A 19,604-nucleotide genomic window follows, 5' to 3' on the forward strand; every position below is an offset into this window, starting at 1 on the left:
TTTATTGCTGGGGTTGTTTGGAGGGAGGGATAAAGGTTTATTTATTAAATGGGAATACTATTAATTTAATGTTGGGGCTGTTAGCAGGGAAATAGGTCTATTTAGCAAATGTGAAGATTATTATTTTAATGTTGGGGGTGGAGGGAGGCCTAATTTTAAAACTTGTGTGCTACTGATTTAACACTGGGGTTGGTTGGAGTTTTCTAAATCTCATGTACCCATTTTTTTTCCCAATAGGGCTTCCAACATTCCAGGATCCAGACATGCAGCAACTGAGCTAAATACACCAAGAACAGGTAGGAGACAGCAAGACAGTCTGACAACTGTCCTGAATCTGGTGGGACAGTCCTGAATTTGGGTGACTGTCTCGCTTCGTCAGGATTTGGACAGTTTAGAGGTATGTCCCGCTTCACACTGTACTGCTCTTGAAGGCAGAACCATGTGCACCTAACAGTAGTACACACAGTATTGTCTATGTGTTGTATAAAATGATAACCATGTTACATCATTGGGGCCCCTTTCTAAAGTACCCAGGCCTCCTAGAGCGTTAATCCAGTGCTGAGCCATGGTGTCAGATTGACACCTAGTGCCCTTCCCAGTACCAGCCTTCATACTATTTGTTTTAGGTTAATCCTGAAACAAATAATAACTCTATTAGTATAAAGAGCGAAGCAAAAACAATTCCTTTGCTGGCAAAAACATAATTTTTAAAACAAACGGGCTTTTTGCATTTTGATAAATTCCATTATAATCAGACAGGTAAGTACAGAAAAAAAGTGCTGTAGGGAGAAGGAACATATAAAATAAAATACAATATAAAGTGAGGTTTGTTTTTTGTTGCATTATTTATTTTTATTATTTAAGATTTATCGTTTTTAATAATGAAGTGCCGCTGGGTTAAGCAACACTAAAATAGCCTCTTGATAAATATATATTGTGCCAAAAAACACCCTTTAAGGAAAGGCCGCTACTTATGGGCCAGTGTTGTGTGCTTGCCCCCCGGGCTAAAGTCTTCCAGCCAGCCCCTGCTAAGAGATCAGAAAGAAAAAACAAGAAAGTCACTACAACATCATTTTATCTAGCCTAAGGTTGATCTCAATTATTCTGAATTTTACTATGCTCTCTTTTTTGTTGGATGATCCCACCAATAATGCCTACAGTGACCTTAGAATGTGGAAAACTTCGACATTGAAGCTCTAGACAGAAATCTGTCTGCAGCACAGAACTCCGATCCTGTCATGTAGGAGCATGAAGCCACTGTATTGTGCACCCAGCTGGGTCAATAGTGGTGGGGGACAGGTATGAAGTTCACGGGCCTCCCTTGGGGTTCAAGCTGTGGTGATGATGGTGGGAGTTGCCTATTTATGACTCCACCTTAGCCATATTGTGGACTGTGAATAGTGACTGGGTGGACCAATGACTTTAAACTGATCTACACAGTACCCACTCTAGGCTGCACCCCAGGGAGTGCAATAAGTGACCACATTGGGACTTGAGGTAGCATTCAGCAGCTATGTGTGCAACCACCAAAGAACTTTGGATAATAACATTGTAATAACCTGCCCCTTCCACTTTATTTTCATAGTCAAATCAGTATGGTTAGATTGTGCCTTAAAAATAAATGTACTTTATCTGTATTCTATTCCCACACATGGGTTTTGATGCTATTTGTTTTAGCAATATGTACACATTTACCATATAGGTCTAAATAGAATAGATCTAGTCGGTGGTTGCAAGAAAAGAGAGCATTTTCTAAAGCTACAGTGGTAGCCCATCAGTGGTCTGCCATAACATTTTAACAGTGTCAGACTTGCATATTATTGTCTGTATGTGGTAGATATTTTTGTACTACTACTACTAACAATACTTTTCACTTTGATTACCTCGATTCTGGAAGGCATGCCTTACAATACATTTAACGTTGTATAGCCATTAGTGTCAGGTCTGTAGATAATATCCATTATGTGTTTTAGGAGTAGGATTTTTAGATCTTCTTTATAGATGTTTTTAGGTCGGCCTGGAAGCTTGAGCATAAATGTATACAGCCAGAGAAAAGCACTTCTATCCAGCAAAGCCACCAATAAGACAAATATTTAGACTGCTAAATTCACCAACATGCACATTGGTATTATCTGGGTCCAAATGTGTAGAAACAGTGTCTGAGCCACTCACCAATCACAAGTACACTGTCATCACACTGCATGTCTACAGAATCTCTGCAGAGTGTGAGGGAAAGGTGAAAACAGATCTCACAATATACTACAAGAACCCAAGACATAAAGGATCATAGACAGATCATGTGTCAATGAATTTAGCCCAAAGTATCTCTTTAACGCTGGAAGTGACAGCAATTATAAATTTGACAGGGAATCCCGGAAACTGAAAAAAAAAGAAGTAAAAAATAAATAAACGTCAAAACAAACATCTTCCCCAAGATTTCTTAGTTGTCTAATTGAAAAGCTCGATCTCTGCTTTCATTGTAATTCATCTTTCTTGGATGCACAGGATGTAGATAACTTGTTGACCCAACTTTCAAGTTCCAGTTCCCACTGTCTCTGTAGTCAACAGCCTTCTGAATGTCACTAGAGGATGCACGAGCAGTAGATGGATTCATACCCACTAAACACCGACAGGGACTGCTGGTACTTCTTGCACGACTCAGAGGAGTAGCTGGAAAACGTCTGTGCACGAGACATCTTTGCTGTACTGAAACGGTAACCTAGAGAAAACAGATTAGGATACAATATTATCCATAATGTATTCTACAAGCATATATATGAGCAGACATATTAATTCCACACATGCATGTATCTATATGTTTATGCTGCAGAACTAGCAACAGAGCAAATTGTTGTCTATATGTATCTAGATTTGTGCACAGGCTACGGAGGCCTGGGCCTATTGCTTTAGAAATAAAGATGGTGGCTCTCCCTTGGTTTCATCATATCACATAAAACATAAAAGTACACAATGATTTTTAATTACTGGAAGAATACATGTTTTCTTTCATGTAGTTGGTGATGGTGGAGGTTTGCAACATAGTTGGGTGTGTATGGGGATCAGCACAACAATAACAGACTACTGAGGATAAAATTTAATCCAAGTTTTATCACAGTTGAATTAACAGGTTATTCATTGATTTGGGCTCCTGTTTATCTAGGCTTCAGTTCATTTGGTTCTCTAAACATTTAATTCCACCCAGAGCACTAAATCTAATTTCCACATAGTTATCCCAGTCCATAGACACATTCTGCAATCAGTGACTCCAATCCTTAACCAAGACCCTGGTCTCTGAACCCAATCTCTATCTAAAGCATATTCAAATAAATTGGAGACCAAATGAACAGTGACTTGGCAAACTGGTGCCTAAATTAATTGGTGTCAAAATATTAAATGCCCAGAGCCCAGATTTACTACTCCAAATGTAAACATCCTTTAAACTATTAATGCACCCTTTTTTCAACTTCTTTGCTTAAATTTTTTTTTTATTATGCATATACCTTTTAATCATTTTTCTATTACTCACTTTATCATATTACTTTCCTTTTTTTGCTAAATATTTTTATCTAAATACTGTTCTTTATGACATCTGCTCCTTCTTGAATTCATCATTAAAATGAAACATGCTATCAGCACAATTGCTTGAATTAAAATAGGTACATCCTACATTACAAAAAAATAAAATATGTGACATTCTCTCTATTACACATCATAGAGTGCAATAGATTAATAAAGAAATGACTTTGCATGCAGAATAATTCACTTTATATGTGCTAAACTAGTTAATCATACATTGTTTAAATGAAGTGAAATAGGAGAAAGTTAGTAATAAAATATATCAGCATGGAGCAGACAAATATGAAAAAATATTCTTATAGAGGGGTTGAAGACTAGTTGCTAAAGTAAATAGCTCAGCATTAATATTATATATATTTTCAAACAACGGAAGGAACATTGATCTCCTTGGAGAAGCACAGTAAAGTTCATTTTTGAATTGCAAAAGCATAATGCAAATGCTGTTTGTAACATCAAGCCCGTACGTGTTCACATATGCACCCATTTCTGTGGATAAGCAGATGGATATATGGGCCAATGTGAGGGCCTCTATGGAGGACCTTAGAATTAGAGGAGCTGGGTTGATTGAATTTACCCATTCTGAGTGCAGTTTAGGTGCATTAATGCGGCTACTTATATACTCATATGCAAACAAGAGATTATATTTTGCCGGATGAGATTATTTAAATTAAATAAAGTGCTGGAAAAGGGGGCAATCTCTGTTTTCCAGGAGGGTACACACCATTTTTCTCCTTACAAAAGTACTTGATTGTTTAACATCCTCTGAGGTTGCAGACATTGGGCCTCATCCTATACATTAAATGAGAGCATTATGCACTTTTAAGGGAAAGTGCATTTGTAGGACTATTTCAAACAATTTAATAAATAACATTCAAACACACTAAAGTGACATGTATAGACAGCCCAGATGTCCCCCTACTCTCAGTAGTAATATAAGACAGAAATTAATTTTAAACAAGCAATACTTTAGGAGAAAAATTAAAATGCTGAAATGAATGAAGGAGGCAATATTAAACTGGTAGTAGATTGGACTTTGAAGTGACAATTTTCCTCTTTCCACCATGCACATACACAAGTAGGAACATTCACCTTTTATGGCTCACTTGCAAGGACTGAGTTGTGGGCATGCACTTTGAAACATGCTTGGCACAGTTGTGGAAATTAAAAGGTAGCTTTAAATGAGCCTCAGTGGTAGATTTACCAAACCTTCTAAAACGGAAAAGTGGAAGTCTTGCCAATAGCAACCAATCAGAATCTAGCTATCATTTATCATTTATCATTCTAGAAAATTATAGCAACATCTCCATTTTTTTTAGAATCATTGATAACTCTAACCCTCAGTGTATATGTGTACAAATGTTATAATGAGAAGCATGACATACTGTGGAGAGAAAAAGTAAATTAGAGCTCTCTAATTTAATGGTAAATAAAACAATTTGGCCAGATTGTATTTATCCTAGGGAACTATAGGTACTTTGATTTTGGATATGAGAATGCTATATTGACAGGAGTTGTTCTTAATCACTGGAGAATGCAGTTCAGGCTTAGGGTTCAGGCTGCACTTGGCTAATACGCTTGTAGTGCCCCCTCGCTTTCCACACCAGGCTAATAAGTTTTGGACCAGGTGGAGTTGCAAACATGTCTGTTTCTAGTAAGGCATTTGGTGCTGTTTCACACAGATAGCTCAAGGCTAAGATACATATGTTAGAATATAGATTGAACATTTGGTGGGGGGAGAGTTTAGGGTATATATGACAAAGAGAGAATGGCAGGGGAGCATGTGTGATTAGGAGAGTGTCACATATGCTACCCCACTATTCACCCGCTATCACATATGATCACCACCCTTCCATTGTCATATATGGTATGTAACAATGGGAGGAACAGTGGGAGCCATATGTAACATTGGAAGGATGATGGGGGACAATTGTGACAATGAAAAATAGGATAGGAGTCATATATGACAAAGGGAGAGTAGCTGCATATGTGATGAGGGAAGGGATGTTTGAGGGCATAATGTGGGACAAGGGGATAATGTGACTCAGAACCAGGAGAAATGAGTGTGGTGGAACTACATGAGCCTCAACTACATGTCATATGTAGATTATGTGGTGTGTCATGCATACAGCACTGCTTTATGTACGTTTGACAGGTAGCGATACATGAAGGGTACGTACAGCATATGACCCCAGATCAGCTTATTGTGTATGAAGGGTTCTAACAGGATTTAGGAGTCGATTATGATCATAATAACATCTAGATCAAGGAGACACAGTCTTATTGGAAATTGGCGACGGTGGTTGTGGTGGGGAGCTCAAGAATTATTTTCAAAAATATTATTTCACTGAAACCCCACAAATTATAAATGTGGTAATGCAGCTGAATTTACTTTCAAAATTTGAATAGTGTTCCATGAATTGTGGTTTATACTGGTGTTTTGTGGAGTGGACATGGGTGACTCTTTTTGTGACAAGCTGCTTGTCATTATGTATCTATATTTAATGCCTAGGGTGTATTTGTTTCCTTTGTATATTACAAGTGTAAGGATTAATATAAGGGTGAGATCCAAACTCAGGGACCTTAGAGGATGGAGAATTAAATCCTCTTGTTGGGAGGAAAAGGCTGTGCCACATAAGGTGGGACTGCACCTGTAACTACACCCACGCCACCCCATTGCCTCATTTAAATAATATTGTCCCACATAATGAAATCTCATTTCTGCACTTCACAGACAACCTAAGAGCCCTTTGTGTACAAGAAACGTCCATGCTCTTCCCAACTCTTCGCATTGGTTGGAGCGCACTTTTGCACCCCACTAGATGCTGCCATCTTGGCATACAAATCCATGCACTTCCAACCTATACAGACAAGAACAAAAGTGGGCAATTAGGGACACAAAGGATAATTTATGAATCACAAAAACTGTGGAACTTCAATTGTTTGTTTTATGTATACAAGTGTACCTACACATCTACCAATCACATTTCAATATGGACATCTATTTCGTGGTTTTTGCACCCTCCCCCTGTAACATTAATCTTAAACCAGTATTGTGGGTTTGTGGATGCTCTGTAAAGTTCAAATACTGTAAAAATAACACATCAGACTCCCACTTTTTGATCAACCTTTTAAATCATTTAAAGTTTTAAATTTTTGACCTAATGTATTGCTCAATTCATCTTTATTTATGTTTTAAATTTATCATGGGATTAAGATGACAACTGGGTTGTCTTTATTATATGTGTCACTTCAGTGTATTTGAAGCTTACTATATTGGTTGAAGTGTGTCTAGAAAAGCACTTGCCCGCAGAACTGCAACTAGAAGGTAAAAAATGCAACCCATTACAAGTATATCATCATCATCAACAACAAGATTTACAATTGGGAACAAACATTAATAAAACAATACTGGGTAATACAGACAGACAGAGAGGTAAGAGGGCCCTGCTCGCAAGCTTACAATCTATGGGACAAAGGTCACGTGCTACATCATATTGCACATTGGACCAGCTAGAATGCAAAGGTACAAAGTATTCAGTGGGCTGTGTGATCAGTCACTCAACAATGTTGGTCAGAGGGTTGTTGTCTTCTGTTAGCTGTGTAGAGGATGATAATAGGGTAACTTAGGAAGATTAAGATGGTGGTTGAGGTATATCATAAGCTTGTCTGAAGAGTTGGGTTTTCAGAGAACACTTGAAGGTTTTAAGACTAGAGAAAAGTCTTATTGTGCGAGGGAGGGAATTCCACAAAGTGGGTGCAGCCCGAAAACAGTCCTATAACTGGGAATGGGAGGATGTGATGAGAGTGGAAGAGAGAGGCAGATCTTGTGCAGAATGGAGGTGGCGAGTTGGAAGATATTTTGAGACAAGTGAGATGTATGTTGGTGCAATTTTGCTGACGGCCTTGTATGTTAGTAGAAGAATTTTATATTGGATTCGGTGAATATAGGCAACCAATGTAGAGACTGACAGAGTGGCTCAGCAGAGGAAGAACGATTTGCAATGGAAAGCAATTTTGCCGCTGCGTGCAAAATAGATTGTAGGGGTTCAAATCTGTAATTGGGAAGGCCAGTAAGGAGGGAATTGCAATAGTCGATGTGGGAGATGATGAGTGCATGAATTAAGGTTTTGCAGTGTCTTTTTTGAGATATGTACGTATTCTGGAAATGGTTTTTAGATGTATGTAACATGATTTAGATATAGAGTCGATGTGGGGAACAAAGAAAAGTTGTCAAGGATTACACCTAGGGAGCAAGTTTGCAGGGTGGGATTTATGGTCATGTTATCAACAGAAATAGAAATGTCAGACAGGGAGCTTCTGTTTTGGGTGGGAATATTATTAATTCAGTTTTTGAAAGATTGAGTTTGAGTTGGCGAGAAGACATCCAAGATGAAATGGCAGAAAGACAGTCAGTAATGCGAAACAACACAGATGGTGAGAGATCAGGAGAGGATAGATATATTTGTGCATCATCTCCATAGAGATGATATTGAAATCCAAAAGAGCTTATTAGTTTTCCAAGAGAAGTGGTGTAGATAGAGAATAGCAGAGGACATAGGACTGAGCCTTGTGGTACTCCAACTGATAAAGGAAGTAGAGCAGTGGTGGATCCAGAGAAATTAACACTGAAAGAACGATTCGATAGGTAGGATAAGAACCAGGATAGGACAGTGCATTCAAGACCTAGGTATAATAGCGTTTGTATGAGGAGAGTGTGGTCAATAATGTCAAATGCAGCAGAGAGATCCAGGAGAATTAGAACAGAGTAATGGCCTTCAGTTTTGGCTGTGACCAAATCACTGACAACCTTGGTCAGCGCAGTCTCTGTGGAGTGTTGAGAGGGAAAGCTTGAATGAAGGGAATCCAGTAGGTTGTTTGCTGTAAGAAAATGTGTGAGGCGAGTGTAGGCTATCCTCTCGAGAAGCTTGGAGGGGCATGGGAGCTTAGAGATGTGGCGGTAATTTGAGAGAGTGTTTGGGTCAGAATTTATTTTTATCAAAATAGGAGTAATCACTGCATGCTTGAATAGTGATGGAAAAATACCAGTAGAGAGAGAGAGAGATTACAGATTTTAGTTAGAGGTGGAATGACCACAGGAGACAGGGACCTACCAATTTGTGAGTGTAGGGGATCAAGAGGACAGGAGGTAGAGTAGAAAGATGAGAAGAGAGTAGAAACTTCCTCTTCATTTGTGGGATCAATTGAAGAGAGAGTGTCAGAGGGTGTTACAAAGGAATTGAGCTTACTGCTTGTCAAGGGAGATGACACAATTTCAAGTCTGATGATCTTATCTATTTTATCCTTGAAATAGGAAGCAAGATCCTGGGGACTGATGGTAGCTGGAGGGTTTGGGGTGGGAGGGTTTAGAAGAGATTTAAATGTATTAAAAATGCGATTGGGGTTAGAAACCTGAGCATAGATGAGATTGGAGGTATGTTTGTTTTGCAGTGTCCATAGCATTTCGATAGGAGTGGTAGATAGCAGTATATGTGATGAAATCATTAGAGGTACAAGATTTATCCAAGTGACATTCTGCTTTGCAAGAAAGTTTTTGTAGAGTTTGTGCTTGTTTAGTGTGCCACAGTTAGCAACGAAGTCTACGCGGAGTATATAGAGTCGATGGAGCCACTTGATCAAGGGCAGTTGGTAGGGTTTGTTGAAAATGAGGTACTGTCCTATCAGAGGAGGAGAATGTAGAAATCGGGGAGAGAAGGTTTTGGTTGAATAGGTGGTAAACTGTTGAAAATCAATAGAGTTAATATTCCTGCAGGTGTGAGGAGGCTTGGAAGAGTTTGACACTGGGGAGGGTAAAGAACTGGGGGTGAGTGAGTAGCTAATAAGGTGATGATCTGAGAGGGGGAAAGGAGTGTTAAGGAAATCAGAAATTGGGCATATTCTAGAGAAAAAAATATCAAGACAGTGGCCATCCTGATGAGTTTCGGATTCAATCCACTGGGAGAAGACAAGTGAGGATGTTGGAAAGAATAGTTTGGAAGCAGCATTGGAACGTGGATTAGCAATAGGGATGTTGAAATCACCCATGATAATGGTGGGGATGTCAGAGGATAAAAAGTGAGGGAGCCATGCAGAGAAGTGTTCAAGAAATTGTTGGTGTGGTCCAGGGGGACGACAGATGACAGCAACACGTATAGAGAATGTGTTAAAAATCTTAACAGTATGAACTTCAAAAGATGTGAATGTGAGTGATGGGACATTTGGCAGAAATGTGAACGTGCACTGTGGGGAGAGAGGTAGTCCAACCCCACCTTCTTGTCTGCCTCCAAGTCTGGGGGTATGGGTGAAATGGAGACCACCATGTGAAAGGGCTGCAGGTGAGACAGTGTCTAATTGCGTGAGCCATGTTTCTGTTATTGCCATTAGGTTGAGGTTGTTTGAGAGGAAGAGATCAAGTATTGAAGTAAGTTTGTTACAAACAGAGCGTACATTGCAATGGGCACATTTAAAGGACTTTGGAAGAGAGGGGAGTTAGGTGATGCGTTTGAGGTTTGATGGATTTCTGTAGTGTTCAGATATATGTGTGTGGGAGAAGTGAGGGGGATCTGGATTAGGTGAAGTATCACCAGATAATAGAAGCAGGAAGAAAGATAGAAAAGATGATTGTAAGATGTGTGTCCTTTTAGTTTCTGGCGACAGGGCGAGGCTCTTATAACTATTGAATTTAAATAGGACAACAGATCACGAGTATTAACTAGAGGTGAGTGAAGTAATGAAGGGGCAATGTGGACAGAGGTGTGTGTTGCAGGATGGGAGAATACCCTATCTACGACATCCCTGTCCCGCAAAATGATAGATACAGATACACACATGTACATAAAAGCACACATGCATACACACAGGTTTGCACCCTCCTTCCTGCACATCTGCTTGCTCACTCCTGAACTCTCTCCCTCTACAGTACTTAAAGGAAGAACCAAGTCATTGAGTCTCAATAGTGAGTGGTGTCACCTTACATGTGTTGCCTCTTACGGGTCCTGCTTTAAGCCCCTTTCTTGTGACTGTTGATTTTATCAGTGCAAGAGGGAAAGTGCTTCACTATCCAGTAGAAATGGGTTAATTTTTCTGTCCAATTCTGTAATTCAGACAATTTTTCGTGAGTTGTCAATTGTTTCTTGAATTTGTCTAAATTTTCGCAAAATTTGCTGATTAATGTATGCCCCGTAGAAAGAGGTCAGTCACAATATACAGAACGTAAGGAAGACAATCGGATAGAATCAAAAAATGTACATGTTAACAGCCTTAAAAATGCAACCTACAGCAATTCTGACAGTCCTGGATTATTCGAGGGAAAAACATACAGTCAGGTCCATAAATATTGGGACATTGACACAATTCTCATATTTTGGGCTCTGTACACCACCACAATGGATCTGAAATGAAACAAACACGATGTGCTTTAACTGCAGACTTGCAGCTTTAATTTGAGGGTATTTACATTTAAATCAGGTGAACGGTGTAGGAATTACAATGGTTTCTATATGTGCCTCCCACTTTTTAAGGGACCAAAAGTAATGGGACAAACTAAACAATCCTACATCAAATTTACACTTTTTAATACTTTGTTGCAAATCCTTTGCAGTCAATTACAGCCTGAAGTCTGGAACGCATAGACATCACCAGACGCTAGGTTTCATCCCTGGTGATGCTCTGCCAGGCTTCTACTGCAAATGTCTTCAGTTCCTGCTTGTTCTTAGGGCATTTTCCCTTCAGTTTTGTCTTCATCAAGTGAAATGCATGCTCAATCGGATTCAGGTCAGGTGATTGACTTGGCCATTGCATAACATTCCACTTGTTAGCCTTAAAAAACTCTTTGGTTGCTTTTGCAGTAGGCTTCGGGTCATTGTCCATCTGCACTGTGAAGCGCTGTCCAATGAGTTCTGAAGCATTTGACTGAATATGAGTGGATAATATTGCCCAAAACACATCAGAACTCCTCCTGCTGCTTTTGTCAGCAGTCACATCATCAATAAATACAAGGGAACCAGTTCCATTGGCAGCCATACATGCCCACGCCATGACACTACCACCACCATGCTTCACTGATGAGGTGGTATGTTTTGGATCATGAGCAGTTCCTTTCCTTCTCCATACTCTTCTCTTCCCATCACTCTGGTACAAGTTCATCTTTGTCTCATCTGTCCATGGGATATTGTTCCAGAACTGTAATGGCTTTTTTAGATGTTGTTTGCCAAACTCTATTCTGGTCTTCCTGTTTTTGTGGCTCACAAATGCTTTACATCTTGTGGTGAACCCTCTATATTCACTCTTGTGAAGTCTTCTCTTGAATGTTGACTTTGACACATATACATCTACCTCCTGGAGAGTGTTCTTGATTTGGCCAACTGTTGTGAATGAGTTTTTCTTCGCCAGGGAAAAAATCATTCTGTCATCCACCACAGTTGTTTTCCGTGGTCTTCCGGGTCTTTTGGTCTTGCTGAGCTCTCCGGTGCATTCTTTCTTTTTAAGAATGTTCCAAACAGTTGATTTGGCCACACCTAATGTTTTTGCTATCTCTCTGATGGGTTTGTTTTGATTTTTCAGCCTAATGATGGCTTGCTTCACTGATAGAGACAGCTCTTTGGATCTCATATTGAGAGTCGACAGCAACAGATTCCAAATGCAAATTACACACCTAAAATCAACTCCAGACCTTTTACCTGCTTAATTGATGATGAAATAACGAGGGAATAGCCCACACATGTCCATGAATTAGCTTTGGAGTCGATTGTCCCATTACTTTTGGTCCCTTAAAAAGTGGGAGGCACATATAGAAACCGTTGTAACTCCTATACCGTTCAACTGATTTGGATGCAAATACCCTCAAATTAAAGATGAAAGTCTGCAGTTAAAGCACATCTTGTTTGTTTCATTTCAAATCCATTGTGGTGGTGTATAGAGCCCAAAATATGAGAATTGTGTCGATGTCCCAATATTTATGGACCTGACTGTATTTGTGGCAAGTTAGTTGTGAGTGGCCTAGCTTTTGTCTATTCAAATCTTAGTCATTACTCCTGTTCTGTGCACACTTGGTATAAAGCATAATTGCTTGATTTACCTTTTATTTATTTTATATTCTACTTACATCATAGCGATTGTCAGTTTATTGGGGTGCAATAGATTTGTGTAGATTTTTTTCCTTAGAACCATCCCAACGTACTTAATTCACTACTGTAATAAATAAAATAAACCATTGTTCCTGTACTTGTCATTACCCATATAGGTGATTAAATACTCACATAAAATTGCTTGTTATATCAAAAGTGTATCTTTTACAATGCAGTGACTGAATTTTCAGTATCATTATTGACAGTGGTCATTTTAGTATACAAATACCCAGGCAATACATTGGCATCATAACTGGCGAAATTGCCTCAGAAAATGAAATTACAATATATTTAAAAAGAAAAAAAATACTTGTGAAATTTGTTTAAGTGCTGATCATGATGAGGAGACAGCTACACAACTATATGCAGCTACTATTCTGAGGGAACATGATATGTTAAAAAAAAGCTATCCAGGTACCCAAAAACCCATCTGAGAAACACAACTCCCCCCCGATTATGAGAACAAAAAACGACTGTTTTTTTATATACCAGACAGCGCCATGTCTGGTAGTTCAAGAAAAGTTATAGATTATGTTACAGGCCAGTCACCATTGCAAGTCACATATAATTTGTTTGAAACATGTTCAGAAGAACATGGATAATGTGGTAATGGTCACATGCATATTATGTGCAAAAAGGGTTAGTTGAGTCTGCCAGGGAATAATGCTTACAACACTTCCCCCGATCCAACATATGGGAAGGAATCATAGTCTTGATTGGGAGAAATACAAAACATCTGACAAACTAAATAGCACATTCAAATATAGAAATGAATATATTAATTGTACACCTAGGGGTAAATTTACTAAACTGCGGGTTTGAAAAAGTGGAGATGTTGCCTATAGCAACCAATCAGATTCTAGCTGTCATTTTATAGAATGTACTAAATAAATGATAACTAGAATCTGATTGGTTGCTATAGGCAAAATCTCCAGTTTTCAAACCCGCAGTTTAGTAAATATACCCCCTAGTATTGTTGTCGGTGCTGATGGTGATGAGGGAGATGAAAATGTACATGTTGATAGTTCTGGGACTGAAGCCGCAATTGTTACATTTAAACTTTAAGTTTCTTAATCATCACTTAATATTCCACAGCAAAATGTTAAACCAGCCATGGCTATGGCTGTTAACATCACTGCTGCAAGTATTAGACAAATAGAAAATGTATGCAAGGAAATACCATAGAGCATTCTCCCTAATGTGCAGTTAGCAAAAATGATGGCTTCAGAAATCATGCTATCTCTTGTTTTTGAATGTATGTTATTTTGTAAGTGAGCAGATGTAGCAAGCACTTATTTGCTATTATTTGTCTACTAACGCTGTACCCAATTTATACACAGACATTGTTAGTAGAGATGCTCGGGCTCGGTTTTCTGAAAATCGAACCAACCCGAACTTAGGGAATCCGAGTAGGGTCGAGAGCTGGCTCTGTCACTTTGCGCGTCCTCGGATCTGAATCGAGGCAAAACGTCATTGTTACGTTGTTGGATCTCGCAGGTTTTAGATTCCATAAGTACCTCCCTCCCCAGGAGATCCAGTGCCTTTGCTCACACAGAAACAGGGGTATCAGTGTTCTTGTCACTCTCCATTCTCCAGTGGCATTGCTCAGTGCCATTGCTCACACAGAAACAGGAGGGTTAGCAGTGTTCTTGTCACTTGACAAAAATTGTCTGGAAATGACTGGAAATTAATGTTATTGGGCTTAATAATAATGTAGGAACCAAAAAAGAGCCAAATTATGTGATTTTAGGAAAAAACAATAGGGATTTTAGAAAAAAAATAGGGATCCGAAACCAAAACACGCGCAGCCGGTTTTGCCAAAGCAAAACACGAAGATAATCCAGATCCAAAACCAAATCCAAAACCAAAACACAGCCGTCAGTGAACATCTCTAATTGTTAGCAACATATAGTGCTCACTCTCTAAATCTGTTTGTACTCAAATTCATGCCACAACAGATATGTGGTCAAAAAAGTATGTCCAGGGCCAATACATGTCTTTCACTAACCACTGTTGACTCTAGAATGTACAAAATAAGGTCAAGTCATAGGATCTTCACCAACACCACCACCATTATCACCATCATTGTTATTGTCATCCGCATCACCATTTGCTTCAATGCTTTAAAAAAAAAAGAATTGAAGTGTTGCGTGGACATCTTGGGCCTGATTCATGTTCGAACGTAACTTCCTTTGTGTGCCTTATCTTGCGTGAAATAGCTCTGCTCAAGCTCAGAAATGGATCTTATGCCAATTACAGCAATTGCATGCAATTCATATCTGAATGCTAACACCTGCCTTCGACTTGAAGGGCAGCACAGGGATGGGAAGGGATGTATGAACGTAAGCAATGTACAGTAAGGGCATGCAGATATGGCCGATTCAAGTCCTGAATTTCTCTAAAGTATGTTTTTTTTAGCCATATCATTTCCACCAGCTAAAGGACAGGCGTATGTGCTGACTAATGGTAAAGACGATTATAGCCTTGTCTTTGTATTAAAAACTACATGTATGCGTGCCAGTAAATACCAAAGAACGTTTTCTTATGTTAGTAAGAAGAATATAAAAATGCATCGTATGTACAGTACACATTAAGAACACCCGAATTTATGTATTTTATGTAGTTAAAAAAAATGAAAACAACATTATTTTTAAAACACATATTTATATTAATGATTATAGTATTATGATCTGTTAATTTATTTGATAGAGTATTTTTTGCATATGTTCTGATGGTACTTTGTATTCCACATATCCTGTACTCTGTTCTGTCAGTTTCCATACAGCCAGTATTGTCTAGGCAGAGTGTACTTACACCTAGATTCAAATTGAAATGTATCTTGAGGTCCACATGGATTTGAATATGGTTGGAACTATGCTCATGTTCCATGCTCATATTTTGAACGCAAGTTGTGTGCAGGTTGCATCCGAACATTAATCAGATCCCTTTTATTTACTCAGTTTGCACCAGGAATCACATATAACTAATTTAATCCTTGCTTACATAAATGGCAAAATTTAGCACTGATTGTTCTTCAGAAAACTATAGATTTGGAATGTTGCATTTTCTGATTTTTAAGATATTGGTGCAAGCTTAATTGCAATAACACAGAAAAAAGAATAAAGTTTTGGTCAAATAATGTTCATTTAATTTAATGTTAAGGGATAAGTTTTTCCATATATTATAACTTCTTGTTTCAACTTGTTTCCTTGATACTTTAATACTGTGTCCGCAAATGATCAGGAATGTTGAATTACGTGGTGCTTGTCACATGTTTTAAAAAGACACTGCAGTGTTATAGGAGTATATATATATATATATATATATATATATATATGTATACACACACACATGTACATATATACACACATATATATATGTATATATATATATATATATATATATATATATATATATATGCATACATACATACACATACATCTTTTAATTTAACCCAAGAATGCATAAATTTTAATGTTCTAACCACATCCTATGAATGTGGTTAGAACATTAAAATTCTATGGCAAGAGGACGGGGTGTATCGAAAGGTGCTAGAGAGTTATAGAGAGTTAATAAGGTCTCTTTAACAAACTGGATAGTATATCTGATTTATATGGTTTATAGACTGAACGGGTCTTCAGCTCTAGAAAAAATTCCAACCCATTCAACCAGACAGTGGTCGAAGTGGAAATTTAGAAGTGGGGGTATGGAAATTTAGAAGTGTCTCATACTGGCACACTTCAAGCATTGTATGTGTATATATATATATATATATATATATATATATATATATATATATATATTTATGCAATGACTCATAAAGACATGATAGCACTTTATGGTAAAATTTAATTCACTATACAAAACAATAAAGGTGACACAATGGAATGTTTTACTGTTAAAAAGAAAACCTTTTTTGTCATATTTAGAACAACAGAGATGCTGGGACAGACTTATCTTTGGAACCACAGACAGTCCAAGGAAATTAGGGGCCGTTATCAGCTGCGTAAGTGTTCAAAAGAAATGACAGCACAACCGAGAATTTACACAATAGGAGGTGGATCTGTTCGGCGCTGAAACTCTAAGAGCCCATTAAAGGTATCTTTCATTACGGCCCTCAGTTACCTGGAGTTTGCTTGTCTGAGTACTTTTTATAGTAGGGATGTGCACGGGCGACTTTTGAGGTCTCGTGTTTTGTGTTTTGGATCCGGATTTGCTCGATGTTTTGAGTTCGGATTTGTTTTGCAAAACACCTGCCGAAAGGTTTTGGTTCGGATTTAAGGTTTTGGATTCAGATTTTTTTTTAAAAAAGCATAAAAAGTTTAAAAAAAATCAATTTTTTGGGCTTATTTTCACTCCTACGCTATTATTGACCTCAATAACATTCAATAACAAGCATTTCCACTAATTTACCGTGTATTCTGAACACCTCACAATATAGTTCTTAGTCCAAAACGTTGCAATGAGCTATCTTTCTGGACTGCGTAGTGGAGTGGTCCCCACAATATAATAAGAAAACCATCAACTGGTCTTAATCGCACCAAAACATGTACCTGGACTGCGTAGAGGAGTGGGTCACCACGATTTAAATTAAAAACCCTGAACTTCTATGATTCGCACCAATAATGTACCTGGACTGCGTAGAGGAGTGGGTCACCACAATATATATAATAAGAAAACCATCAACTGGTATGAATCGCACCGAATAATGTACCTGGACTGCGTAGAGGAGTGGGTCACCACAATATAAATTAAAAACCCTGAACTTGTATGATTCGCACCAATAATGTACCTGGACTGCGTAGAGGAGTGGGTCACCACAATATAAATTAAAAACCCTGAACTTGTATGATTCGCACCAATAATGTACCTGGACTGCGTAGAGGAGTGGGTCACCACAATATATATAATAAGAAAACCATCAACTGGTATGAATCGCACCGAATAATGTACCTGGACTGCGTAGAGGAGTGGGTCACCACAATATAAATTAAAAACCCTGAACTTGTATGATTCGCACCAATAATGTACCTGGACTGTGTAGAGGAGTGGGTCACCACAATATAAATTAAAAACCCTGAACTTGTATGATTCGCACCAATAATGTACCTGGACTGCGTAGAGGAGTGGGTCACCACAATATAAATTAAAAACCCTGAACTTGTATGATTCGCACCAATAATGTACCTGGACTGCGTAGAGGAGTGGGTCACCACAATATATATAATAAGAAAACCATCAACTGGTATGAATCGCACCGAATAATGTACCTGGACTGCGTAGAGGAGTGGGTCACCACAATATAAATTAAAAACCCTGAACTTGTATGATTCGCTCCAATAATGTACCTGGACTGCGTAGAGGAGTGGGTCACCACAATATATATAATAAGAAAACCATCAACTTGTATGATTCGCACCAATAATGTACCTGGACTGCGTAGAGGAGTGGGTCACCACAATATAAATTAAAAACCCTGAACTTGTATGATTCGCTCCAATAATGTACCTGGACTGCGTAGAGGAGTGGGTCACCACAATATAATTTAAAAACCCTGAACTTGTATGATTCGCACCAATAATGTACCTGGACTGCATAGAGGAGTGGGTCACCACAATATATATAATAAGAAAACCATCAACTTGTATGATTCACACCAATAATGTACCTGGACTGCGTAGAGGAGTGGGTCACCACAATATATATAATAAGAAAACCATCAACTTGTATGATTTGCACCAATAATGTACCTGGACTGCGTAGAGGAGTGGGTCACCACAATATAAATTAAAAACCCTGAACTTGTATGATTCGCTCCAATAATGTACCTGGACTGCGTAGAGGAGTGGGTCACCACAGTATTATTAAAAAACCCTACACAGGTCTGAATTCCACCCAAAAAGTTTATGGACTGCGTAGTGTAGTGTTCCCCACAATATTATTTAAAATTTTTGCAGCAACAGTCAACGTTGTTTAATATCTGATACACCTCTATCTGGACTGCATAGTGGAGTGGCCCCGGTACCCAATTTGGTACCGGGGCCACAATACCTCCTCCAAACATGGTACAGACCATTCGTCATTGAGATCCCATCAAGTATGTTAAAGACAGACAGGGTCGAAGTGTTATTGGTTGACTTTGTAAACCAAAAAACTGTCCCTGTTGCACATAGTCGTGCAATGAAGACTGACTTTTTCATTTAAAGGCACCATCTTTCAAGTGTAGTGTTTGTAAGTCATATTATACTTTTGGTAAAATTGGTTTATTTTGTTCCTCTTTATGGTAACTACTAATAGAATTAAAGTATTAAATAGAAGCGGCAGTTCCTCTTTATGGGAATTAGTAATAGAATTAAAGTATTAAATAGAAGTAAAGTATTAAATAGAGTGGTATAGAGTGGTAGTGTGGTATAGAGTGGTCCCCACAATATAATAATAAAACCCTCAACTGGTCTGAATTTCACCAAACAAGTATCTGGACTGCGTAGTGGGGTGGCCCCGGTACCCAATTTAATACTGGGGCCACAATAAAATAAATACACCCTCAACTGGTCTGAATTCCACCAAACAAGTATCTGGACTGCATAGAGGACTGGCCACTGGCCACCACAATATAATATATCGAAAACCTTCAACAGGTCAGAATTACACCCAAAAATAGTATCTGGACTGCGTAGAGTAGTGGGCACTGGGCACCACAATAAAATATATAAAAAAACCTTCAACAGGTCTGCATTACACTGCACATACGGCTGCTCCTCCATCCTCTCCATCATATACATGTTGGAGTTTCAGCGTGTGAAAACCTCTTGTTTTTGATAATGTCAGTGCATTTTGAATATTTTTCAATTTGCCCCACATCACTGAATGTACTTTATCTATGATACGCATCTATCTATCTTGACT

General features: G+C 38.5%; 1 protein-coding gene across 3 annotated transcripts in view; it reads right to left on the bottom strand.

Moving 5' to 3' along the window:
• Positions 1 to 293: 293 nt before the first annotated feature.
• The window catches only part of DOK6 (docking protein 6), a 584,401-nt gene continuing 565,090 nt past the window's right edge, over positions 294 to 19,604 (bottom strand). For 2 of the 3 annotated variants that reach the window (XM_075213248.1, XM_075213247.1), the window contains one exon: positions 294 to 2,719. In XM_075213248.1, coding sequence (XP_075069349.1) covers positions 2,441 to 2,719 — 279 coding nt within the window. In that variant the 3' untranslated portion in view covers positions 294 to 2,440. The remainder of the gene's footprint in view (positions 2,720 to 19,604) is intronic. The other variant, XM_075213249.1, reaches the window with a different exon arrangement.

Source organism: Mixophyes fleayi, chromosome 5 (genome assembly GCF_038048845.1).
Source record: "Mixophyes fleayi isolate aMixFle1 chromosome 5, aMixFle1.hap1, whole genome shotgun sequence".
Lineage (NCBI taxonomy): Eukaryota > Metazoa > Chordata > Amphibia > Anura > Limnodynastidae > Mixophyes > Mixophyes fleayi.